This window comes from Corythoichthys intestinalis, chromosome 1 (genome assembly GCF_030265065.1).
Source record: "Corythoichthys intestinalis isolate RoL2023-P3 chromosome 1, ASM3026506v1, whole genome shotgun sequence".
Lineage (NCBI taxonomy): Eukaryota > Metazoa > Chordata > Actinopteri > Syngnathiformes > Syngnathidae > Corythoichthys > Corythoichthys intestinalis.
The window spans coordinates 66,480,039-66,507,901 of record NC_080395.1 but is presented as its reverse complement, the minus strand read 5'-3'; the positions used below and the strand labels follow the sequence as shown (position 1 = coordinate 66,507,901).

The 27,863-nt window shown below is 38.4% G+C and overlaps 1 protein-coding gene across 2 annotated transcripts in view; it reads left to right on the top strand.

The window, feature by feature from the left end:
- Positions 1 to 27,863, top strand: part of adamtsl5 (ADAMTS like 5) — an 82,470-nt gene that overhangs the window by 12,273 nt on the left and 42,334 nt on the right. For both annotated transcript variants that reach the window (XM_057836721.1, XM_057836713.1), the window contains exons 2-4: positions 14,543 to 14,618; positions 26,137 to 26,309; positions 26,453 to 26,513. In XM_057836721.1, coding sequence (XP_057692704.1) covers positions 14,543 to 14,618; positions 26,137 to 26,309; positions 26,453 to 26,513 — 310 coding nt within the window. The remainder of the gene's footprint in view (positions 1 to 14,542; positions 14,619 to 26,136; positions 26,310 to 26,452; positions 26,514 to 27,863) is intronic.

Genomic DNA, 27,863 nt, shown 5'->3' with positions numbered 1-27,863 from the left:
TTTGTCCGTAAGTATGGTTGTTGTAAAGAATGTACATATTATGTTAGTAAGCGAAATGTTATATTTTTTGTATGAGACGCTTTTTGTTTATGTTTAGTGAACCTGTATAGCGTGCTAAGCTAACGTTGTTGCTAATGCAATGCTTGTGTACTTTTTTTTGTAGTTTTACGACGGTCTAAAGAGGACAATGGTTTGAGGCCATTTTATTAATAAATCAGATGAAAAAGGAAGAAGTCTGATTGTTAAGGCATCGTTCACTAGCTGTCTAGCTTTGGAAAAAGTAGGCGCTTCGGAGTGAGGACAGCATAGACAGATTTAAATGACAGTAGAGTGAAATACCCACTACAGTCCTTATGTACTGTATGTTGAATGTATATATCCATCTTGTGTCTTATCTTTCCATTCCAACAATTTATTTTACAGAATATATATATAATTCACAGAAAAATATGGCATATTTTATAGATGGTTTGAATTGCGATTAATTGCGATTAATTACGATTAATTAATTTTTAAGCTGTAATTACCTCGATTAAAAATTTTAATCGTTTGACAGCCCTAGTTACTTTATTAATTAGCAATGTAAGATGCATTGATAATCGTGATAACCGTGATCTTTGTCAATAGTGTGATCATTGTTCAATAATCGAATCATAGCACCCTGAATCGTAATCGAATCGTGTGGTGCCTAAGATGGCACACCCCTATAGTCCAGTGCGGCTTATCTATGAACAAATGTTGTTTTCGTGTCAAATTTGGTGGGTTGCGGCTTAGAGTCAGGTGCGCTTTATAGTCCGAAAATTACGGTAGTTGAGAATGAAATTTAGTTTTATTACAAACTAAGGGTGTAACGGTACATCTATTTGTATTGAACCGTTTCGGTACGTGGTGCTCGGTTCGGAACAGAGGCGTATTGAACGAGTTTCTGACGTAATGTAACCCTTACTTTTCGAGGCTGTGAGTCGATCGGGTTACAGTTTCTTTGTGTAGATTATATTTACTCCGTCTTCTCTACTGTAATGAAGAACAACACGGTAGGACAGTATAACCCAGAAACGTCAACGGCGCCACAACGTGGCCGCCGCGAGAACGCAGTGAAACGCGGGCGTTAAAGTCAATCAGCCAATGCACACCAGTTGCAGTGCGGCCGCGTGTTAGACGCGTCCCAGAAGCGGCTCAACACGACGCACGCGAAAAGAACGGCAGAGTTTATTACACGTGAGAAGTGACCCTCCTGCGTGAATACTACTACTGGTAGCTAGGATCGGGCAGACAGGAAGTCACTCGTGTAAAAATACGGTGAATCTGGTCGATTTTCAAACTAATATGCAGTCGTAACCCACTTTTTGAGTCCATCAGAATCCATCTCTTGAGTGGTAGATCGGGGCACAGTTGACTTGTCTTTGTTTATTTACTGCTGTCTTCTCTGCTATAATAATAACTAACACGGCCCCGTGTTCATTACAAAACCCTCCTACCACAACAAAACAAGTAGGAACTAATATTCACATAGGAACTAAAGTTATACAACATAAAATATACAATATAAATGAATACTACATCACATTTGTAAAATATAAACACATAATAAAATAAATAATAGCCCATTTAAATAAAATACATTGAAATGAGCTAAAACACCTGTAATTGAATAATAAGAATAATACACAGATCCTGCTTACACAATTAAATTTATTAATTTCTGTGTGGCGCTTTAACTTGAGAAAATCCACCAATAAAGCTTTTGAAAACCGTTCAGAAGAAAAAAAAAAAAGATTCATTGAGGCATTTTATTTGTAAAATACATGTTAAAATCTTTGTCATGGGGATTGCTTTTCTCTTTAGCACAGGACTTCTTTTTTCTTCTTTCTTTCAGAAAGAAAGCTGACCAATACGCGGGGTCTGAAAGGCAAATTGTTGTTGGATTAGCTTCAAATACCCACTACTTTTTTACCAGAATTGTAGCTTTGTATAGGCTAATGTTCCTATTGCACAAAGGTGTGTAATAAACAACTAGCACATTTATATTTTGCATTTTGTTTTCTTACTGTACCGAAAATGAACCGAACCGTGACCTCAAAACCGAGGTACGTACCGAACCGAGATTTTTATGTACCGTTACACCCCTATTACAAACATACATTTGGTGAAGTTGTGCATTGGGTCTCATTTACTGAAGGTTTGTGCGTGCGAAATGATACGCAAACTTGATTGCTCATGACAAGGGGTGTGAAAGTCGATCTGTTAATTTAGTGCTACTAGAATTACATGTGCCAAATGTGCAGCATTGCTTCTTTGTGTTACAGTAAATGCGAATGGACGTGCAATGTAATTTAATTTTCAAACGCTAAAAACCATAAGAAGGTGAAAATATTACCACACTTTTGCTAACATTTTGGAAGTGCCACAAACACAAAGAATTACAACATATCGCCGAGCACATATCTTTAGAGCAGTGTTTTTTAACCTTGTTTAAGGTATCGAACCCCACGTATTTCATGTGTATTTAGCGAATCCTTTGCTAAATAATTAGATAATAAAGCTTTTTTTCCCCCAAAGTCAAAATCGAAACAGCTAGAGATAAGCTAGGAAGAGATAAGCTCGCAAGCTAATATCTAAATGAATTCCTGTTCAAATTTCTTCTCATTTTTAAATTTTGACAGCATGTTTTTAAACAGGTCAAAATTTAATGTTTAATGTTTTTCTTTATAGATATAGAGATGTTTGAAGCATGCATTTGGCACCAAAGGAGTTGGCATGCAGCTATTGCATGATCACACGTGGCCAAGACTGGCCCAATGTGTGTATCTTTAAGATTTTTCATTCAAGCTTAGTGGAATACATATCTTATACTTTTTGGAGTGAAAAACGAAAATACTATAGCACATATTTGGGATTTGAAAATTATATGGTTCCTGTAATTTACATGTGAGCCACTGACAATACCAAAATTTTGCATTTCACTTTTACAGCCTCCTGGAAATGAAATGCATGCTTTACTTCTTTACTTCTTAAATAGCATTATTATGTGAATTAGAATCATATTTTGAGGCGATTCAACTGGCGATTCAACTATATACAACAATTTGGCAAAGCGCAGATGACGAGAAATTAGTCTTTTAATCTGCTGTTTAGCCACGCCAACCATTATAGGGCTCTAGCGTCCTCAACAGGAGGATGACATCAGCAGGGTCAATTATTCAGCGGGGGAATTATATCAATTATTATGGGGGGGAATTATTCTGAATGAGGAAAATGTGACAAAGAGAGCAGCAAAATCTCATTGTTTTAATCTCTCTACTTCACTATTTTTACAGGATATTGTTTTTATCCAAGTATTTTTTCCCAATTGCTAAATAAATGGTATGGTCATGACAAATAACAGTTTTGTGCTCAATGGAATATGAAATAATAAAAATGCATTTATTCAGTACGACATGGCAAAATTACTCCATAATGGTCAAAACTGTCGACTTCACCTTTACTGTCGCACCTCCCCAACGATATTTTATGCCAGCGTAGTTCGTCCGGTTTTTGTCATTTCCCTGCCCCGGCTTCGGAGAATGTAGACAAACCCAACAACCCTAAAAGGCTCACACGCCTCTCCCTGGTGCAGCAACAATTTTCTGCAGCACATTTGGCTGGCGAGATGCGAAAAATAAACAAATTAATCCGCAAAATCAGCTGAATCCGCAGTCCATCCGCATGCTAGAAAGCAATGCTGTATTGTGAGATGCTGACCCGGGTGACGTCACAGTCCCACCCCTCCTCAAAACAGGAAGTTATTCATTTTCATGCCGCGGGATTAAAAAAATTGAAGAAATAAACGATGGCTTTCACACACATCCAAGCGGTCCATTTCATTCAGGAGCATAAAATACTGCTTGAAATATGAAATAAACGTGCTTTTTGGTGTCATAGGCACTTTAAATTTAGAGAGTGATGAGACAGATCTAAAATGTTTTCCTTATTAACTCTTTTGGAAGTGTGTATTTGGTTGAAGCAGCTCTAAAAAATTCTGGTTCGAAATTTTATTAATCCAGCAGATGAAATTTCTCTTTCAGGGTTTATTAAAAGTCATTAAATGGATTTTGTCAAAATTCAGGACTTAAAAAGCATTAAACTAAATGTTTGAAGCATTAAAACATATTTAAACATTTTTTCACATTATTTGAGTTGTCTGATATTATTGAGGAGCCGGGAGAAAGAAAATCAGAGGGTAAGAAAGCAGATACTATCGGCTTGCTGAAAATATCGGCCAATGAACGCATTTTAAAATCATATCGGATCATATCGACATCGGTTTTTCATTATCGGTTTTGGGCCAATATGCATATTTCCTTCCAAATGAATGTTGAAGCCTTCTGCCTTTGCATAAGGGCTGGTCCCAGCTTAGCACAGCAGTTGTGCTTTGTGACCATTAGATGTCTCCAAACTAAGATGCTTGGGGTTTGTTGTGTGAGCAGACCAATTGCATTCATGGTGCAAAAATTAAATGAACAATAAATGACTAAAAAAATAATGAATTATAAACTCATTACATACCTCGTTCACTGTACTGAAACTGCCTTTGTTGTTAGTTTGAGCCAGAAGCACTGTGTGAGCCATGTGTGATATGACAGTGCCTTATTGGCACTTTGCACTTGATCCAAAAAACTGATGTTTGCACTATTTTGATTTCAACAAAAATATGGTGGTGAAATATAGACACTTTTTCCATAAGTTTTTATTTTTCACAGAATGCTTATTGGAAAACCTTGAAGTTGTTACATTTATCACTATTAAAGTATCGAGTGGGGAATAACAGTACTACTAGCCATAATTTGTTGTATCCATGACCGTATATATCAGTATCGGTTTGATATCGGTAACGTATTTTTGGAGTTGGACAATATCAGGATGTCGGTTATCGGTTAAAAAGTAATTAACATAAGGAGGTAACTCTACTTAATCTTTGTGTGGGTGAATGGGTGAAACCAGGGCCGGCCCAGGCCATTTGGGGGCCCTAAGCAAAATAATGCAAAGGGGCACATATTTTTGGCCCACCATTTCGTCACAGTGTACTGTGAAACCCATACATGCAATCCAACCCATACGTCCATATTTTGTATATTAATCAGATTTTGTTGCACTGCATACTTCAAACTTCTCACCCCAAATGATTGTCAGTAATTACAGTAGATAGCGCCAAACCTTTTTCTAAAAGAGGAAAGAAAGAGGTTAAGGAAGAATTTTTATTTTTTTAAGCTTGTAATCAAGTATCAAAACTCAAAAAATTCAAATAAAGCAAACTGTAGTAAACAAAATAAATTATAAATTAAGCAACTGCCAGATTGGGGCCCCCCTAGTGGTCAGAGGCCCTAGGCAGCTGCATAGTCTGCGTATAGGCTGGGCCGGCCCTGGGTGAAACTATCTGCAATTGGGTGTGAGCATTAAAATAGTTTAAAGTGGTATTAAAAAAGCATTAAATGAGATTTGCTGATACCTGTAGAAACCCGGTCTTTAGATTTCTGGAGTCATTTTGATGTTTAAAGCCTTTCTGTTCCTTTTTTTTTTTTTTTTTTATCCTTCCCATCACTTTTGGTTCAGGTTACTCTTTTTTCCAGAATTCTGGAGGCTTGTCTATGCCTCTTGGAAAATTACAGTGATTGACTAAATTGACTAAAATTGAACACGGATATGTTTAGAGTAATCACAAAATCCAAATCATGAAAGGAATTATAAATAACCAGTAATTCTATTGTTTTTCCATTGCCTATGTTTAAGTGTAATGGAGTGTCATTTGGGTGGGTGTTTCCCTCTGGCGCTCTTGTCACGTGTGCAACGCATGTCAGTTAAAATAAACAACTGGTCTCGCATTGATTAAAGCTACTTCCCTCTCCCTGGCCTGGAGCTAAGCACTAATGTGCTGCTATAGGCTTAATGAGAGAAGGAGGAGGCAGACTGACCCCTCTCACCTCTCCAAGGGCCCCTGCAGTTAGCAGGGCAATCAGTCAGTGTCCACGACTGCTGGCTTTTCATGTTCAAATACCACCAAAGAGAAAGTCAAACAGTCAGTCAGTCAGAAAATAGTTCATTTTTACATTTCAGGCATGACCAAATGTACATTATATTCTTTTTAATGGGCACTCACTAAACTCATTTGCTGCCATTGATGTCGATAGACATCCAGTCAATTTGTTGCCCACCCAGTCCAAATGGATTGGTACCGAAGCATGAGCATTCACAGCAACTTTTCCCATTTCAAATAAATTGGCTGCCCATCGTTGTCAATTGAGGTAACGAGTGAAATACTAAGAAGAAAACAAAAAACAAAATCAACTTTAAAATGTTATTGTTTATGTTTAATTAACATTTAATTTCTACATTAATTCAGCATTTTATTTGTTTCGAGAAACTAAAAATAATAATGCAAAAATTTTGAGGTCGACCAATGTTTGTTTTTCAGAAAAAATTTCAGCCAATTGCTGATATCCAAAGCTGATTCTGTAAGCCGATATACTTTTTTTTTTTAACGCGTGGATTATGAAAGGCAATTTTTTTAAAAATTGCTTCAACAGCTTCAAATTTACAATGATGACCTGAGACTTGAACAAATAATTCGGTCTTGTGCTACCAAATCAACGAACGCAGCAATTTTAATTTTTTTATGATTATACACACTCAGCAAGACAGTACATTGTTTAAAAAAAAAAAAAAATCAAACACACTAGGATGTCACGACGAAATGTAAACAAGTGAGGGTGAGAGTTTAAGAGGATGCTCGCCATGCTAAAGCTAATGGTAAGGTGAATGCTACGCTAAAGCTACGTGTTACATTTAGAGTGTAAGGATCACTCACTAAAAACCTTTAAAGGCTAAAGCAAGCAACATTGAATATTCTCTCATGCAAGAAAAATCTTACAACATTACAAGTTTCCTGAGCGGCGCCATCTTGAACAATGTCTGCCTCAAACTTCCAGTTTAGAAAAAAACCTCATGAGTTGAAGTTAACAGTGTGTTGACGACGTTAAAACTGCAAAATCAAGCCAGAGGAACCCACGGAATCTTCAAAAATGGATTCAGCACAACCTATATGGGACGAAGATGAGATTGGACGATTGTTCTTATCACTTCGTTGATCATTCATGGACTAAAATCACAACAACCTGTCAGCCTATGTTGACGTGAGATATAGATTGATACGCCGGCCGCTTGATGACCAAAATGAGGTGAAATTAGAAATTATATTACATTTGCTGAATGCAGAAGGGCTGACACAAATTTTGTTGTTACAAGGAAATACGACAAGGTACGTACATTAGGGATGTCAAACGATTAAAATTTTTAATCGAGTTAATTACAGCTTAAAAGTTAATTAATCGTAATTAATCGCAATTAATCGCAATTCAAACCATCTATAAAATATGCCATATTTTTCTGTAAATTATTGTTGGAATGGAAAGATAAGACACAAGATGGATATATACATTGGACATACGGTACATAAGTACTGTATTTCTTTATTATAACAATAAATCAACAAGATGGCATTACCATTATTTAACATTCTGTTAAAGCGATTCATACATAGAAAGACTTGTAGTTCTTAAAAGACAAGTTATAGAAATTTTATATAAAAACCCCTCTTCATGTTTTCGTTTTAATAAAATTTGTAAAATTTTCAATCAACAAATAAACTAGCAGCCCGCCATTGTTGATGTCAATAATTACTTACGTAATGCTCATGGGTGCTGAAGCCTATAAAATCAGTCGCACCCAAGCGCCAGCAGAGGGCGGCAAAACTCAGAAGAACACAACAAGTACACCTTTCACTGTGCTCTCATTTTAATCTGTTTGAGCGGGGCATTTGTGCGTTAATTGCGTCAAATATTTTAACGGGATTAATTTTTTAAATTACCGCTCGTTAACGCGATAATTTTGACAGCCCTAATGTACATATAAACAAAAATAGGATGTCATTCTTTTGTATTGCAGACATTGATCGCAATAAAAAATTTGGACAGCATGATTCCATTTCTTGTTTTATTTAAAAAGATTGGTGCATGTGCAAAACGGGTCAATAAATCATAATTCATGAAATTAGAAAAATATTAACGAAGTTTGAGCATACGAGGAATGTGTTATCAGACAGTAGAGCTTAAGGGAGCTTCTCCAAACTTTCACCTGACATCATAGATAACCTCGGCGGCTTCCAGACGGACTTTATCCCACTGTCTTCGGCAATTCCAGCTCCAATAGCATATCTTAATGTTGCTGCAGTTAAAAAGCTTGTGGTTGTATCTCGGGATCGAGCGGGATGGAGGCAAGCCACTGCCTCCAGCCCCAGCCTCTCACCCCCCACCCCCAATGTTCAGTAAAGCCTGAGTTATGCTACTCGTTGCGGTGATGGAGAAAAAACTATGGCGTCAATGAGCAATCAATAGTTCTGCGGCGTTGCTTTGTAATTCACCGCCAGGCAGCTTTGGGGGACTCTTGACTTCTTGTTTTTCTCCGGTTACACTGCCATGCTAAAATGTTAATGGAGATGAAACGCTTGAATGTGGATCTTCAGCTCATCAACATTGAACAACAGATGTTGATCATGCAAATGTTGAGGCGCAGGTGACACAGGACTGTTTCGGAGGCGGTCTGTCGGACTGTTGATGCGGTCACATTACGAATTCTAGCCTCGGGTGGAAGCCAGCAAGCTGTGGCGGCTAGCTTCAAACTGGCGTCGAACACTGTGTCCAACATTTTGGCCGAGGTCTGCAAAAAATTGTGGACAGCCCTCCAGCCCTATTTTATTTTATTATTTTTATTTTTTTGCCGTGTTCTACAACCAGCCAGTGGGAAGCCATAGCAGATATCTGGCGGCTATGGAACTTCCCAAACTGCATTGTAAGCCTTGATGGTGAACACGTTAGGACCTCTCAATCAGTGATGAGGTACCAAGTGTGTGAACTGTCTAGTTTAAAATTAAACATAAAAACAACTATTTTGACACCATCCCTGTGCTTTATTCTTCATAAACTTGAAGTGTGACACGTAAATAAGTCACAGACTCACAGCAAACATATGTACACAATAAATGATAAAGTGCACCAACCAAAAATACGACATAAAGTGATAAAAAGCTGGCAGTTTTTGGCCGACTGGGTCACCGCTTCGTGTGGCCATTCGATTCCGAACACACACATACTTGTCTCGGTGGTTCTTCCATTTTTTTATTCAATCGCTGGCTGACCTCCAGCCCCGTATTTTCAGCAATCTCCTCCCACGAATTGCTTTGCCATTTGGCAATTTTCATAATGTCTTCACGAGACATTGTAGAAGTTGTCATACTTGCTCTTCGTTGATACTCTCGCCGGCTTGGTCCATTTTTGCAGGTAGCAAAATAATGTTTGACAATGGCGGTTATTTCGTGCTGAATCGGAAACAACAGTCTGAGCGGATCAATCACAGTCCATTTCCACCAAGTCACACGCATTGACGCAACGCAAAGTCAGAAAATTGTGAAGGAACGGCAGAGGGCCGTAAATTGGGTCTTCCTTGACGGCGCAGGACTGCCGCAGTAGCATAACTCGGCCTTTTCCACTTGTAAACAAACGAACAAAAAACTTGTAACGCTTGCTTTTATAGGGAGCCATCTAACATGTACTGATTAGCAATAGGCTAGCAGCCGTAGTTGCAAAGATGGAAAAAGTAATTAATTAGATCACTCACTACTGAAAAAAATAGCGCCGTTAGCAACGTCGTTATACAACGCTGTTATTAACAACACTGGTAGTTTGTCTTTCTTATTTTTTATCCCCATAATGTTAGTTTAGGCACATTATAAGAAATTCAAACATATATATACTTAAACATGTATGTATATATATATATATATATATATATATATATATATATATATATAGATAGATAGATAGATAGATAGATAGATATGTATATATATATATGTATGTATATATGTATATATGTGTATGTATATATATATATATATATATATATATATATATATATATATATATATATATATATACATACATGTATGGCGGAAAACACAGACAAGACTGAAAAAGCAGTTTCTTCTCTTGAACACCTCTTTAAAATAAACTGCTGTATTTTAAGCCAGAAGAACTTATTGTGTTTGATAGAACAATATGTCTATATGCTGCCATTGCAGAATCATGGCGCATTAAACCCCCAAACTATTTTTAATTTGTCCATTTTACCCTGGAAACCCCCGTTTACAGATGTCACGCAACCGCTTTTGTTTCAACCCAGCAATAAAACAAAGGTAATTAATTATATTTATCATTCAAAATGTCTGTCATTTTTAGCTTATATAACGGGTACACGCAGGTCCATTGTGGAGCGTGGAAACCTCCCTGCCAATTCCTTGATGTGGGGACGCTGGCGGCTGTGCCATTGGCTCGAGCTTTATGGCACAGTGGTTAGCGTCCCTACCTGCCGAGTGGAGGCGTCGTGGCGCGTGGTTACGCGTCTCTGCCTAGTCAGAGGTGGGAGTGGAACGTGGGGCAGCGCTGACACACCGGTTACACTTACAATCATTAATCGATCGCTAATATTTCGTCTAAAACAAGAAAAACGACTTTAAAAAACTATTCACTCGTATATTTTAAACTTTTTAAACAAATTATGTCACAATGAAAGAAATGGCGTCAATAAAAACGTCACGGATATCTACCTCATATCTATCGCTTAATTGTATTTTTTTTTGTTACTGTCGCATTTTCTCCAATATATTAGATGATAAAAGATCGATCCTTAAAAAGGGAAGAAAAAAAAAACTTTTAAAAGGGTATATATATGAAAAAGAAAATCTCGACCACTCCTTGATGTCTGTGATTTCTGAATCACGACCCTTTTTATATTACCTTGTTTCACCCGTAAAATCCCCAAAAAATCCAGCTGTGGCCATTCACAGCTGTGTCTTGACACTCTGTGATACATGCTACATGGAGTTTTTGGATCGAAACAAGGTAAGTACGGGATAATATCTTGTTGAAGTCATGGCGTCTGTAATTCTGCTCTCGCGTGCTCTCACCTCCAGATAGGGTTTTGCTGTTTAAAAAAAATTTTTTTTTTCAAAATGCCCTCCTGTTCAAAAATTTTCTTCCCCCAGAAGAAAGTGTGTGTTTCCGCCATATACATTTTTCTTTTTCAGTTTTTTTACTCCAACATAATCACAGTCTACTGCATGCACCAAACTATGATGCCCGAAACCGTGACGGTACGGGACGATATATCGATTGACTAGTTCCATCTAGTGTTAAAACTGAGACGTGAAACAGGGTGCAGGCTGAGCTCAAGCTTCTTGTGCAAGGCCAGAGTTTGGACCAGTGTTGTAGACCATTGAGGTTTTTTTCTATTTCTTGATCAAAATTGATTTGTTCTCACTGCTGTTTAAATTACTCAAACTGATTTTAAGATTAGGGAGCAGGAGACATTATTTAAAAAAACAATAATACACCCTAAAAATTTGAAACCATATAATCTACATCTACATACAAAAGGGCTGTGGCTGTATAGCAAGGTAAGGATATAAATTCCTTACACCATGATGATTTATTCTTGCTGTTGTTTTGGTTAACATGACCTTCTTCCTCTGATATGAATTCCCATGCTAATCTAAGGAAGAAGCTGAAGGCTCTGAAGGGAGGGCCTGCTCAGCCATGTGTGAGCGAGATGTTTATCGTTTAATTGGACAGGCCAACTACTGACCTGGGTATGAGCCAAAAGACATCTTCCAAAGCTGTAGATTTGCATCCTGTTTATGGTGCGAGGTGAGATAAAAGAGTGAGTGATCGACGACAGACTGCCTTGATGGCGGTTCAAAAGGATGTGGTAGAAAAAGAGTAGATGAAGTGGGCATCTTTCCAAACATCTTACAGCAACACTTTGTCCAAAGAGTGTGATCGTGACATGGCAAAGAGGAGACACTGTGTCTGACAGCAGAGCATTGCCAGGAAGTGTTTCAAAAGGGGGTGAGGGGCTGTATTTTCCAGGATCATTGTATCACTTCTCAGAAAATACACTTGTCTTTTGATTAGTCACAGGGAGGCGTGTTTGCCCGCTAGTAAAGTGCAGCCTAACAATCGAACAAAGCTAATGCGTGACATTAAAAACAACATGAGGGGAGGTCATATCTGTAAAGACCGCACATCAAATGTCTCTTATTTTTCCTGATGCTTGAATGCTCACATAAATACAGTAGATGATCAAAAGAAATTTTAAAGGGGAAACTCAGTGTCTCAGAACCCCTTTTAAATTGAAGAAGTACAGTTTCACTACAGTACAATCTCCCCTTACTTTGGCTTTAGCCCACATTGAATGAACATTCTTCCTAGGAGAGTTTTGACTGATACTTTCTTGATATGTGCCCTGCGATTGACTCGTGACAATACAGGTTCTTGCGAAGTCAGCTGAACCCCAATAAGGACAAGACATATTGCAGATGCATGAATGGACTACAATATACAAATACAGTGGTACCTCGACATACAATCGTTTTGACATCCGACGTAAAATTTGAATCGTCATTTGTTTCGACATATGATGACATTCTCGAAATAAAACGATTATGACAGCATCACAATTTCATTGTTTGGACAGCTTGAACTTGTTTGGATTTTAGTCGAGGTTCTTTATCCATCATCCGCATAATCTTTCGTTGAAATCGCTCCTCAATTTTTCTTTTCCGTCCACATCTAGGGATGGTCTTTACACTTATTGATGACACTGTGCCCAGTAGACACAGGAACATTCAGGTCTTTGGAGATGGACTTGTAGCCTTTAGATTGCCCATGCTTCCTCACAATTTTCTTCTCAAGTCCTCAGAGAATTCTTTGGTCTTCTTTCTTTTCTCGATGCTCAATGTGGTACACACAAGGACACAGGACAGAGGTTGAGTCAACTTTAATCCATTTTAACTGGCTGCAAATGTGATTTCATTATTGCCACCACCTGTTCTGTGGCACAGGTAAGTAACAGATGCTGTTAATTACACAAATTAAAGAAGCATCTCATGATTTTACAAAGGGTGCCAATACTTTTGTCCGGCCCATTTTTGGAGTTTTGTGTAAAATGTAGGGGTGTCAAACGATTAAAATTTTTAATCGAGTTAATTACAGCTTAAAAATTAATTAATCGTAATTAATCGCAATTCAAACCATCTATAAAATATGCCATATTTTTCTGTAAATTATTGTTGGAATGGAAAGATAAGACACAAGATGGATATATACATTCAACATACAGTACATAAGTACTGTATTTCTTTATTATAACAATAAATCAACAAGATGGCATTACCATTATTAACATTCTGTTAAAGCGATCCATGGATAGAAAGACTTGTAGTTCTTAAAAGATAAATTTTAGTACAAGTTATAGAAATTTTATATTAAAACCCCTCTTCATGTTTTCGTTTGATTAAAATTTGCAAAATTTTCAATCAAAAAATAAACTAGTAGCCCGCCATTGTTGATGTCAATAATTACTTACACAATGCTCATGGGTGCTGAAGCCTATAAAATCAGTTGCACCCAAGTGCCAGCAGAGGGCGGCAAAACTCTGAAAAACACAGCAAGTACACCTTTCACTATGCTGTCATTTTAATCTGTTTGAGCAGGGCATTTGTGCGTTAATTGCGTCAAATATTTTAACGGGATTAATTACAAAAATTAATTACCGCTCGTTAACGTGATAATTTTGACAGCCCTTGTAAAATGATAAAGATATATATATTTTTTCCATTCTCTTTAGAGTTTTTCATTGCCAGTAAATTAAATGAAGATATTAGTACCAAAGCATTTGTAATTGCAATCATTTTCTGGGAGAAATTGAGCATTATCCGACAGAATTGCAGGGGTGCCAATACTTTTGGCTAGCCGTGTATGTCTATGATGTAGACGGTCCTCCTTCGACCTCTATTTGCCAGTCTTTGTAAGAGAACGCTCTCCATTAGCATTAGCCTTATGCTAACGCGAACAGGATGCTAACGCTATGAGTTACAGTTAGTGTGTGATAATCACTCAGCACGAACCTTTGAAGGCTAAAGCAACATTGTATATTCTCTTTGACGAAGATCAGAAAACAAATCTTACCGTGTGTGCAAGCTGGAGTAAATGGAGACGACACTGGAGAGTCGGGGGGGGGCAGCATGTCACGAGTGACTCAACCAGACTCTGCTACTATGCAGGCTAACTACACATGAAATGTCACACATTGCGAACATGACAGAAATTATCGCGCATTTCCGTCTCGTCAGAATACTAGCATTTGTATTGTTATGCTTTAGTCTCTCAAAACACGTTTTTAGCTTGTTAACATCTTGTTGTCATCATGAAAAAAAGTGTCTGTTGACGAATTATTTTCGTTACCATTGTCGTAGGCGAAAACATCACTTGGCCCAAAACCTAAAATATCATCAGCTTTTGGTCTATCGATGCGCTTCACCTGTTGTTGCCCCTTCACCTCTGTACTTGTCTAACATTGGTCCATGTCCACTGTTTGTGTCTCTATGTGTCTGCAGGAAGCTGACATTCTATGAGGCTCTGACCTTTGTCCTGCTGCTAGTCACACCCGCCTGCGTGTCCTCCCTGCACAGTGTAAGTCATCAAGACAAGTCAGTGCACGGCAACATCTGAAAAGAACTCTGCTCATTTTCAGTGCCTCTCAGGGGCTGAGTTTATAATGATGTAACCCTGCATTGAGCACTCCGAGTTTGGGGCAGTCCTCCCCTCCAACCCCCCCCCCCACCACCACAATTCCCTTTCATGTTGTGCGCTAAAACATAAAAAAAAACGTACATAAAAGAATAATTATCAACTATTCATCTATTTTTTACTACTTCCTGATTAACCTTAATTGAGAAACTGGAGCCTATTCAAAATGACTTTCGGTGATTGGCAGCATACAGCCTGGATTGGTGTTGATTCATGGGTTTGATTCACCTATAGAAATGAATACTTTACTCAGCTTCACTGTGATGCTATATCCCTTGCCTTAACATCGTCTTTCCCCAAAGTTTGACAGGCTAAACGGCTACCATTTCGGTAATTTGGCCTCTCGGGTTCCACAGGGGAAAATCCAGCTCAATTGGATAATGAACTAATCACAGCCCTTTTACCAGATTTAGACATGACAGGTCTCTGAGGTCGTTAAGTGTGCTGATTAGATTGTTTTTGTAACGTATTTGTGTTCTGATGGTTTGTTGCTCTTTGTAGCAAGCTTTTGGATAGGCATGCACAACACTGCAGTATATCTCTTTCATTGCTGTCAAGCAAGCGCCCAGACAACCCCTTCACTTACACAACCCACCCACTGGGTGTGGGGGCAGAAACTGAGATTATATACTCTCAGCATGAAGGTTTACACATTGTACAGTACATTATTAACAATTAGTCAATTCTAATTGTTTATAGTGCAGCAACACACTATTCTGTCAACACTGACCTGCAACTGAAAACTTAATAAAAACTTTTTTGTATTTCTTTATTCAAACAAATTTCAAACACGTTTTTGTATTTTTTTATTTAAACAAATTTCAAAATCCATGTTGGATTCATGCTTAATGACCCAAACTTTTTACACCTACTCCTATCATATAATGATAAGCAATCTTTTGTTGCAGAATGGCAAGACAATTGACCCATTCAGACTGTGTCTCATTGCAACATTTACACACTAGTAACCCTGGTAACACACTCCAGGCACATCTATGGCGCGTCACTGTTGCCGTTCAAGTCAAGCAGGGAGTACACACCAGTCGCAGTGCGGCCACGTTTTAAACGCGTACCAGAAGCGGTTCAACGTGTGGCACTCGAAACGAATGGCAGAGTTCATTACTCGACGCGAGACGCAGCTCTCCTGCGTCGATGCTACTAGGTAGGATCGGGCAGACCGGAAGTCGCTCCTGTAAAAATACGGTGGATATGGTCCATTTTCAAAATCATGTGCATTTAACTGTATTAATTTCTGCGTGGTGCTTGAGAAAATTCATTAATAAAGCTTTTTAATACCGTTGATGAAAATGATTTCATTTCATTTCATGGTTTCATTTGTAAGATACATGTTAAAATCTGTGTCATTGCAATTGTTTTTCTCTTTAGCACAGGACTTTTTTTTCTTCTTTCTTTTAGAAAGAAAGCTGACCATTACGCGGGGTGTGACAAGCCAAATGATTGTTGTATTGTTATCTTTAAATACCCGGTACTCTCACGCAGTCTTACAATCCTTGCGTGAACCGATCAAGCCGCGCCACAGAGGCTCTGCTCATAAAACGCGTCCTGTGGAAATTGGGGGCAAGCGTCAGCGGTGCGTTGATGTGCCGGCAACGCTGATGCGCCGTAGACATGTTTGGTGGATGACTGGGGTAACACCTATAAAAATGTGATAGACGGTTGATGAACTATTGAAGTATGTAAATTGAACATTTCATAGACCGATGATAATGGAGAAAACAATGTTTAAAGAAATTGTATTTGTCATCTATCCATCCATTTTCAATACTGCTTATTAGAGGTAGGAAGCTCTTGGTATCTCTTGATACGATACGATTTGCCATACAAAGGTTTAGAGGCGTGCAAAATTTCCGATTCTTATATTATTCGCGATTCGGCCATGGAAGATTCGAGAACGATTCACAAACATCCAAATTCCGATTATTGAATTATACCAGGTAAAGTGGAAATAAAACGCAGTCAGCGCGGTCTTCGGGACGCAATGAGGAACGGACCGAGAGTAAATATCATGTGCAGCTAATGCCGCTAGGTAAAAAAACAAAACAATAATACCTGACTGCGGCTGTCAGCCGCTACAAACAGCGTCCAGTTGCTAGTTGCTACAAACATACGGCAACATACGGCTATGGTAGATATCACTTATATCTAGACTAGATGTGAAATGACAGACTTTCCCGCGCTAGTAAACAGGCGCCATCTTAAAGCTGTAGACTTCTCTAGAAGGCTCTGTTGTAGAGAACCTAATTACTTTTTATCTAAAATACCCCTAAATCGGCAAAATCTTGACTTGAATCTATCTTTAAATGATGAAACAGTTTTAAAACTTTCACATGTCGAAAGTAGACATGAAGAAAATTATGGAATAACGGGCGCAATTTTAAAAACTTTAACGGTTGATTCACAACATTAAATTAATTGAATGTAGTTTAAAGCTGCTGATACAGAATGGGGACTTGAGTATTTTATTTACTGTTTTTAACCAGTAACTTGATACTAAAATAGTAGTTTGGTTTATTTAGCCGGAGAGGATTTTTGAACAATTTTGGAACAAATATACAAAACTTTAAAAAAATAAAAATAAAAAAATAAAAAAGTAGGGGGAGGGGGGCATCAATAATCAATTTATAATCGAATCAGAGCGTCTGAATCGTAATCGTAATCCAATCGTTAGGTGCCCAAAGATTCCCACCTCTACAAAGGTTACAATAACGCTAATCTCAAGATATGGCGATACAATGATAATCGATACATTCGTCAGGAAATCATCCTAAGATATTTTACAAAACAACTGCATCTATAGCCTGTCCATCCTGGGAGTGGATCTCTCCTGACTGTGGTTCTCCCCAAGGTTTCTCATTTTTCCCAAAGGGTTTTTGGAGTTTTTTCTTGCCGACATGGAGGCTCTAAGGATGAGGGGATGCCCAGGTCATGAGCTTCATCAATTCACCTACTGTTTCTGACTGTGTATCATATTGACTCTGCAAAGCCCTCTGAGACAACCTTGTTGTGATATAGATATAGGGCTATACAAATAAAATTGAATTGAATTGGAATGAGTTTAGGATGGGAGTGTCCCGCTGACACGTAACTGTGGCACACAGTTTTCCTAGTAACGCGACAATATGTTTCTGTTGAATTTTATTTGGTGCGCTGCATAGATAGTATGTGCAAGCAGTGCGTGATTGCGCATGCGCACTGCTTAGAGGAAACATTGGCAGTAGCATATTGATAACCTTTTGGGATAAAAAAGTATCACGATAGATTACCACTTCGATATTTTGTCACACCCCTACTGCTTATCCTCCAGTTGTTATCAACATACTAAATGTATTTGGCACTGCATGATGTTTGGTTATTCTAACTGGGGGGACTGACCAAGCCTTAAATTCAAATCCCAATATTTTTGTCATGTGTTGTCCTTTGACCTTTGAGGCGAAATTTTCCAGGAAAATATGGGCAAATTCCAAATTGTAAATACCTAACGCGTTTCTGTATACAGATTTTTATCATGTTGTACAAAATTTTATCATTCATGGCACTAAAACCTCTCACAGCTGCCAATGAGGAAGCTAACACTGGAACATGACTTGCTTCCAGACAAAAAGCATGATGTCATCTTGTGTTAGATTGTACTTCACTCATGTTTCCGTTTTATCATCGTGTGCCGTACTGTCTATAATTTTCAACTGTCACCAACCCTAATTTATCCGTTTGTAACACTAATGAGGGTGACCTTTACTGACCTTTGCTATGGAGAATGATGGCACCCCATTCACACTCAATTTGTCTGGATGTACAGTAGACTCGTGTTGACATATTTTATGCAAGATATTTATGTGAAAAAATAGATAATTTAGAGGGTTTATGCTAAGGATGTTGATTGGCTCTTGAGGTGTTTATTAAGGTTTATTAACCTATATGCATACAGTAAGTAACAATATACTTAAATATTCTGTTGGATCCTATGCAATTCTGTCAGATCCATCATATTAACTGTGGTTTATAAGATGTTGAAGTATGATCTGTAATGTTAAGGAATCTCAAAGAAATGAGCTCATGTCATTGCAATGTTGTGATGGAAACATGACTCTGTGTGCGTACGAGACTGTCAGATTCTATTTTATGAGTCACAAAGTCAATTAGTTTCAGTGAGCTGAAAGCATTTTTTTTCCTTTCAACTGTAACTTGTAACAACAACAAGTTTTCAGGTCAGAACTTGGTCATTGTCAACAACCTCTATATTTATTGCTGAATCAATATTAAAAAAAAAAACTTTGCTTTAATGCACTTATGTGTAGGAACATACAAAAACTAGTTAGGCGTACTACATCCCTGTTCATTTTATTAGGCACAGCTGTCAAACTGCTGGTAATCGCAAAATTCTAATCTGCCAATCACTTGGCAGCAACTCAGTGCATTTTAGACATGGTCAAGACGATCTGCTGCTGTTCAAACCGAGCACTGGGATGGGGAAGAAAGATGATTAAAGTCACTTTGAACATATGCTTGTATGAGTATTTTAGAAACTCCTGATCTCATAGGAGTTTCACACAAAACCATCAGTCGGGTTTACATAGAATGGTCCAAAAAAGATAAAATGTGGAGGAACATCTCAGAACCCACAACATTTCGCGGCTATATCGCCCATCCCAAGAATGATTAAAGTCCTATCATGCCAGGGGTTACTTTACTTTACTTTACAAATTGGACTTCACTGAACCACAACCGGTAGTCCTTTTGTTTGTAAAATGAACCAAAAAGGCACAAAACACAGTTTTAATCCCATTTTGCTGTTGGCCAGGAAACCAAGGTCAGTAACCAGAAGAGATGTAATCAAAGGCAGGCTTTTTGCACATGCAGCGCCCTCATCAGATTATTTTAATTGGTGTGGCATCCAGCATTTTAGTTGTTTTTCCTAGAAATACAATCATTTCTATCGGGAACAATGGTAAATACGTGTTGTGTATGGAACAATGGTAAATACGTGTTGTGTATGGAACAATGGTTAATACATGTTGTGTAAGAAAGCGCTCCAACACGAACGCTGCCTATATAAGCCTCTATTATTTTCTGTCTGAACAAGAAGTGAGCTGAGTGGATTGAGTGATAGAGTGGATGAACCGCTAAGTATTCTTTTGATCAAAACATTTTACTGAAAAAAAGCTTTGACAAATGACATGTTGCCAAGTTGTCAACAGTGACATTGGAACAAAACCACACGCGGTGATTAAGGGGAAGAGGGCATAGGCCCCGCTGGTGGCCGAAAATATCATTGCATGTAATTGACTTTTCCATATATGAATTTAAAATTAAGACTTTGCAGGTAAAATGTATACCACCAACAAAAATGAATGAAATGAACGAAAAAAATATTTTAAAACATGGGTCAACAGATCATGTGACCAGCACCTTAGAGACAGTCATTTGCTTTGCTTAGCCAAAACCAGAAGAGGAAAGAAGAAACAAGATGGATAAACGTTTTTTTTTTTTTTTAAACCTAAGCTTTCAAAAGCGACAACAACTCCTGAGCGAGAACCAAAGATTGAAGATGTGGACCATGAAATGCCTGAGAGCACCGCCAAAATGGTGAGCGGAGTTTCATTTTTTCCCACTAAATACGCTAGTTGTACAATAGAGCCACATCAGGGCATACCATATTCAATGGACGACATCCATGGCCAAAAGCATAGCTGTTCTAATCATGCCTGATTTCGAATATGACATCACGTTTGGCGACGATATATAGGGGGGGGTGGCTCTGGTGGCGGGCAGTTGACGTTAGGGGAGAAGCAGGAAGCATAGAGCCGAAACAATTTTTTGACCTCTCTTCCTTTTTGGATTAACATCTCTCTATCGAGCTCTCAATTGCTCTTTTGTTTGCGTTTTTGGATGCCAAGCTGTGTATTACTTTTTTGTTGAATTAAACGAACGAACTCAGAACGAGCAGCGTACGGGAGGACGAGGAAGAGAGCGTCGGATTCTAAAGGGCTTTTTTGTTTTGAATTCTACAGACTTCTTTAAGGCTTTTAATTTTTTGCTGCTCCAGACATATACAGTGCCGTCCTTCCAAACTTTCTTCTCAAACAAGGAGAAAACTGATCAGAGATGCAGCCAAGAGGCCCATGATCACTCTGGATGAACTGCAGAGATCTACAGCTGAGGTAGGAGAGTCTGTCCATAGGACAACAATCAGTCGTACACTGCACAAATCTGGCCTTTATGGAAGAGTGGCAAGAAGAAAGCCATTTCTCAAAGATATCCATAAAAAGTCTCGTTTAAAGTTTGCCACAAGCCACCTGGGAGACACACCAAACATGTGGAAGAAGGTGCTCTGGTCAGATGAAACCAAAATTGAACTTTTTGGCCACAATGCAAAACGATATGTTTGGCGTAAAAGCAACACAGCTCATCACCCTGAACACACCACCATCACTGTCAAACATGGTGGTGGCAGCATCATGGTTTGGGCCTGCTTTTCTTCAGCAGGGACAGGGAAGATGGTTAAAATTGACGGGAAGATGGATGCAGCCAAATACAGGAACATTCTAGAAGAAAACCTGTTGGTATCGGCACAAGACCTGAGACTGGGACGGAGATTTATCTTCCAACAGGACAATGATCCAAAACATAAAGCCAAATCTACAATGGAATGGTTAAAAAATAAACGTATCCAGGTGTTAGAATGGCCAAGTCAAAGTCCAGACCTGAATCCAATCGAGAATCTGTGGAAAGAGCTGAAGACTGCTGTTCACAAACACTCTCCATCCAACCTCACTGAGCTCGAGCTGTTTTGCAAGGAAGAATGGGCAAGAATGTCAGTCTCTCGATGTGCAAAACTGATAGAAACATACCCCAAGCGACTTGCAGCTGTAATTGGAGCAAAAGGTGGCGCTACAAAGTATTAATGCAAGGGGGCCGAATAATATTGAACGCCCCACTTTTCAGTTTTTTATTTGTTAAAAAAGTTTAAATTATCCAATAAATGTTGTTCCACTTCACGATTGTGTCCCACTTGTTGTTGATTCTTGACAAAAAATTTAAATTATCCAATAAATGTTGTTCCACTTCACGATTGTGTCCCACTTGTTGTTGATTCTTGACAAAAAATTTAAATTTTATATCTTTATGTTTGAAGTCTGAAATGTGGCGAAAGGTTGCAAGATTCAAGGGGGCCGAATACTTTTGCAAGGCACTGTATTTGTTTTTTTTTTTGTTCCAATATGGCACTTTCAATATTTTGGGTTGCCGACCCCTGGGCTAGGACTTCCTTCAGCTCCCTAAGTCAATGATATGCCTGGCTTGTCTATCCTATTGTCGCACTTTTGTCATGCTTCAAAATGCTGTTTCACAATAAAATCACCAGAGGTCACAGTTTTTCCATTAAAGCAACATTTTTTTTTTGTTTGTGTGTGCGTATGTTGCCAATTGCATTTTTTTTTCACAATTGTGATGATTGAGAGCAGCTTTCTATTTTCTTCCCACATGGCACACATAGCACATGAGTGTTTCATTGCTATGGCCAGCATCACACATTATGCGTGCGCACACGCAAATGCAAGAGTGAGCCGCAGGAAAAGGAGTAGTAAATCTGTAATAAGATGTACAGGGCATGTACTAGTATAATAAGCAAGAAATTTATCAACGGATTATTCGGTGATAATGAGTTTGCCTTTGTTTCTTTTAGTAGTCATTTTTTTGGGACTGACAACACAACCAGAGAGGGATGAAGATCGAGAGAAATGCAATATGAAACTGGTGTTAACATGATCAGAGGAGGCATATCTTTTTTTGGGGCAACATGAATAGCATTTGCCAATATACATCCAAAAACATACAAAAAAAAAAACACACACAAAAAACGGTGTACAGCTCTACTGCATATTACTGAGAGTTCTTATACTAATCTTTGAGTTAACCACATTGTCAGAAACAGCTCTCAATATGTAGTACAACCATAATAAATGTTAGCTTTATTATTTTCTGTAGCGCTTGTACTTATCTTAAAGTCTTTAGTGTTATCTGGTCTTAATCACTTACTAGGATCATGTGACATGTGTTCATTTCATTCACACATTTTCAGCTTGTACATCATTCTGGTCCCATACATTGCAGCACACGCTGGTGCCCACGCAGCTGTTGAGTGTGTGTGAAGGAAGAGTTAAGTGGGTGTGAGTCAACTCCTGAATGAGAAACTGGTGGGAACCTTGCCAGTCTTCCTCCTTCTCCAGGGCACAAACTAAGGAATGTTTGAAGAGCACCTTTGAGATTTCTTTAATCACTTTTATTGTTCAGTTGTGATGGTCCTTATCCAAAAAGCTAAAAGGCTTGTGCATTTTCTGGGTGGTTTCTTGGCTATAAGAAACTTTCCGTGAGGAATCCTAAATAACTCTAGACATACCTTTTCCTTCTCATAAACTATTTCTTCATCAATATTCAGTGAACCAACATCAAGACATTTTACTGCAGTTCCTGTGATGATGTAACTACATTAATTGATGCCAGTTATACAAAATCCACGCTAAATCCAGTCAACTAATGATTATATCTGGCCAACCAAAGAGAATAAAGTGTGTCTATGTCACGCTCTTTGATAAATGGACCCGTCTTTTTATTCTTATGCAGAAATTCTGTACACAAGAAGAAAAAAAAACATGAGTACAGGTAATCCCCGGTTTACGAACGAGTTCCGTTCCTATGCTGGCAACAGTGTTGTTTTTGGCAGCCCTTTTAATTTTTGTCTTAGTCTTTTGGATGAAAACACTTTTTAGTCATAGTCATATTTGGGTCATTTCAAAAAGTGTTGGTCTTTATCTAGTTTTAGTCTACAATTCTCAAAATATTTTCTATAAACTTCAAAAGTTTTATTCCATGAATAAATCAGTCAATAAATAAAAGGTTTGACATTGACAGACGAGCACATAATTGTAGTCTACTAAGACATCACCATCTTCATGATGTTAATACATTACTCAACAGGAAAACAGCACATTCTTTGCAATGAACTCACCTGGACGCCACAAACTGTATGTAAAACGTTTTCCAGAAGTCTAGGAAGACACTCACTGCGCAAAATGCTCATGCTAATGCAAACGCTGTTAAACTATGGTAACGCTACAAGTTAGTTTAGTGTGTGATGAAGGATCACTTATCACATACCTTTAAAGGCTAAAGCAACGTGGCAGATATAGCCAAGATAAGAAAGCAAAACTTACCGAGCACCTGACACATTTCACAAAAGGAACCAGTAATGGGCACACACTTACTCACCAGTCTGGGGGCGGGGGGTGCAGCATGTTACACGAGCGAAACGACCAAACACTGCTAAAATGCGTGCTAACCGCACAAAGATAAGAAAATGTCACACATTGTGGACTTATGACGGAAACTAAGGTAAATTTTCATCTCGTCAGACGACAACTGGCATCCATCTCGTCATGTTTTAGTCTCCCAAGACATGTTTTTATCCTGACGGCTTCGTCACGAAAAAATTGTTCGTTGACAAAATATTTTTTGTTATCGTCATTGTTGGCAAAAACAGAAACGGCTGGCAACGTAACCCGAATTTCCGCTGTAAAGTCGAAATCATGTAAGTCGGGAACGTCGCAACCCTGGGACTACCTGTACAGTATGTACTGTACTCAAGGTGTGGCAACAAATCTATTATTAGATGCATCGCGATTCGACACGAGACGATTCGATTACGATTCATAAATGTTCAAAAAACGATGATTTTCCCTAATAACTTTATGACAACCGCTAGTAGCGGAACGAAATTCAAGACATGTCTGCCACCCAGACACCTTTAACGGACGCACGCACGGAAAACGTTATGATAGATGTAGCTGGTTACTGGGCGAGAGATTTACTCCTTTTCAAAAGACTTGAAAATAAATTTGTGTATGAGACAGGCAGCTGCGCTTCTGTGTACAAGTTATTTATTGTAGAGCGAGAGGAGAAGAGAGATAGTTTGTTGCTCCTTGCCTTTCAGTTGTCCAGCAGTAGGTTCAAGTCGTGTTCATTGGAAACTGTCCCGAGTGTGTTGCTAAGTCCGGTGTACTCTATAAGAGGTGAGTGCACCAACCCTCTTGTACTGTTTAGCCTTTATTGTTGTTGTTTTTGAGATGGTACTAGTTAGCGCCGAGGGTTATGCTATTTAGCGACTTCGCTAACATGTATTTCCATGTCAAGTTGTGCGTTGTTTGGTGGGTGTACAAAAGTTATTCCAGATGCAGAATGTTTAAATCCAAGTTTAAGTACAGCGGTAACACTACAAACATGTAAAATAAAAATAAAAGAAATAGAAATCTTTGAAAACAAAGTATAATGTTATGGTCTTATTTTGAAAGACACTTTGTTTCCAGAAAATGTGAAATTTATTCCACAAGTGTAAATTTTATTGTATTGTTGAGAGAAATAATTTATGCTTTTGAAACGGCTAATGTTTTTGCACCTTGTTGTAAAAAGAGCATTTCAAGGTCAGCTGTGTGTTGTATAGGTAGGTTGAAAAATAAGTACTGCCTTTAAAATGGTTTATGTTTTTGCACTTTCTTGTAAAAAAAAAAAAAAAAAAAAAAAAAAAAAAAGCAGTTCAAGGGCAGCTTTTTGTTGTATAGGCATGTTTTCATCATTCCTGTTGAATCACTGGGATATTTTAAATAAATAATGGACATAAATTTGTTTGGCTACTTTATTAATTAGTAATGTATGATGCATCGATAATCATGACAATCGCGGCAATCGTGATCATCGTCAATACCGTGACCATCGGTCAATAATCGAATCGTAGCGCCCTAAATCGTAATTGAATCAATCGAATCATGAGGTGCCGAAGATGGCACACCCCTATACTGTACAGTAGTGGTATGTCAATATTTTTGACCACCAATGTTACAGGAAGTGGCCTGAAAACAACAGGACGTGACCCAGAAACGCCCCCCAAATCAACAAGAAAGGAGCTAAAATAAAAAGGAAATGACCTGGGAATGCCCCAACCTCAACAGAATGTAACCCAAAAACCAACAGAAGTGACCCAAAATGATCAGGATGTGACACAGAATTTCCTAAAAATCAAAAGGAAGTGGCCCTTAAATGCTCCATAATCAAAAGAAAGTAATCTATGGGAGTTTACAGACCAACATGAAAGCGTCTCCAGAAATTGTGTTGTCTAGTTAAGAGATGATACACTAATATGGCTTATTATTATTAATATGATTATATATAGAGAAAATTCTTGATTTAACAAAACAAACAAAAATTTGGTTTTGGTTACCCAAACTCAGCTGAAAAAGAATCCTGCTTCCAGCCCAATGGTGATTCTAATGTGGCAGTATGGAAATGGTTGAATGGATGTTATCAAAGAATCCTGTTTTATTTTCCATCTTAGGTTTCCTGGGTTTCTGCAAGGGATCCCTACAGTGAAAGCACGTCAGGCCGTTCCACTCGAACCCGACGCCAGCTTTACTTTCGAAATGAATGGGCAAGTTGGAGCGGCTGGTCAGTATGTTCAAGAAGTTGCGGTGCCGGTGCCTCTGTGCGCACACGAACCTGTATCACTAGGTTAGTAATGGATTTGAATGGACAGAAAGCCCAAAAAGTCATCATCATTCAACCCCATTTCACTCTCAATAAATAAAATGGAAAATAGCTTTACATTTCATGAGAAGTTGATATGTTGAAACATATATGTGTTTGTGTGGCAGAAACCCAGTGGGCGGCCCATGTGGAGGTGATCCCAGACAATACAAGATCTGCAACACCAAAGTAATTCAGCAGGTTTTCACACTATACAAAATTGCCACAGTTTTCAATACAAATACATACAGACAATGGCCCATGTTTGCACTTGAAGTTGAGAATGTAGGCGCGTTCCTGGATAATGTTGCAGTTGAGACTTTTCAGGGTGTGAACTGGAATTTCACAGACATATTAACCCTTGTCTCCACCGTTCCACTTTGAGGTTGCATGCAGTTGTTCTGCAGTCGGGTGTCAGGGCTGCTACCGTGTAAGATACGTGTGTGAGTGTGTTTTGACAGGCCATCATCATAGCCCACACTTGCGTGGAGACAATTGCACAGATTAGTTGAACGTTGTTTTAGGATCAATGTGAACGCATGATGCACTTTGTACTTAGTGATACAGTTCAAGCCTATGGTAAATAGCTACAATTCCCAGACATTGTTTTCTACACTTACTAAATGGGAGCTATGAGTTAAATATTTAATGATCAAATAATTTCTCAGTATTTATACTTACTCATTGTGAAACTTGAGCCTGTTTAGATCAGCGGTCCCCAACCTTTTTTGCACCACGGACAGGTGTGATTTGGGTATGTTGTTCACGGACTGGTGTTCTGTCAAATTTTTCACCCTTATAAAATTTTGCTCCCAAAGCTTTTGTGGCGGTGAAAAAAGCCCTCTTTTATATTCAGTTGGACTCTCAATGTTATCCAACGGTGCTAAAAAAAACTATTTACATAACAAACATACATGTGCAACACGATAATGGCATAAATTAATGCTTAATGACACGGCGAAGTCGTTAAGTGAGAGAGCTGCGTGCAGTTGTTGTGTGCAGCTAACATGGCAGACATAAGTTAATATTGCTTTCTTTAAAGAAAATTTGTAGTGTGTACTTTGGAATCGCTGCATTTGCGGTCATTTTTAATGTTACATGCATGCCAAATTTGTCAGAATACCGGCAATGTGCCGCAGAAAAATACAGCAAATATAAGATAACATTTGTTTTTAGCCTCGTCATGTTATGTGCAGAGAAAATACAACTCACCCGCTGAATCAGTGGGAGGCCTGAGCCGAGATGGGAGAGTGAGAGAAGCCCGCTTCACAAAGATACGATGTTGGAAATTGTAGCAAAGTTTTCAGTGTTCTCCTAGCGATGTCAGGATATTCCGAAATGACTTTAAGCCAGAACCTATGTAGTGTTGTTGTCTCAAATGTACGTTTAAGGTCGCCGTCTTTTGCAATCTCTACAAGATGATATTCCTGTAGCACAGACATGCTCGAATCACTCGCTTTATTCACATACGGGTAAGGAATCCACTCCTTTGCAGTTCGTGGGTCTTTAGTGATTGGGAAGTAGCATAGATTTTGTTTT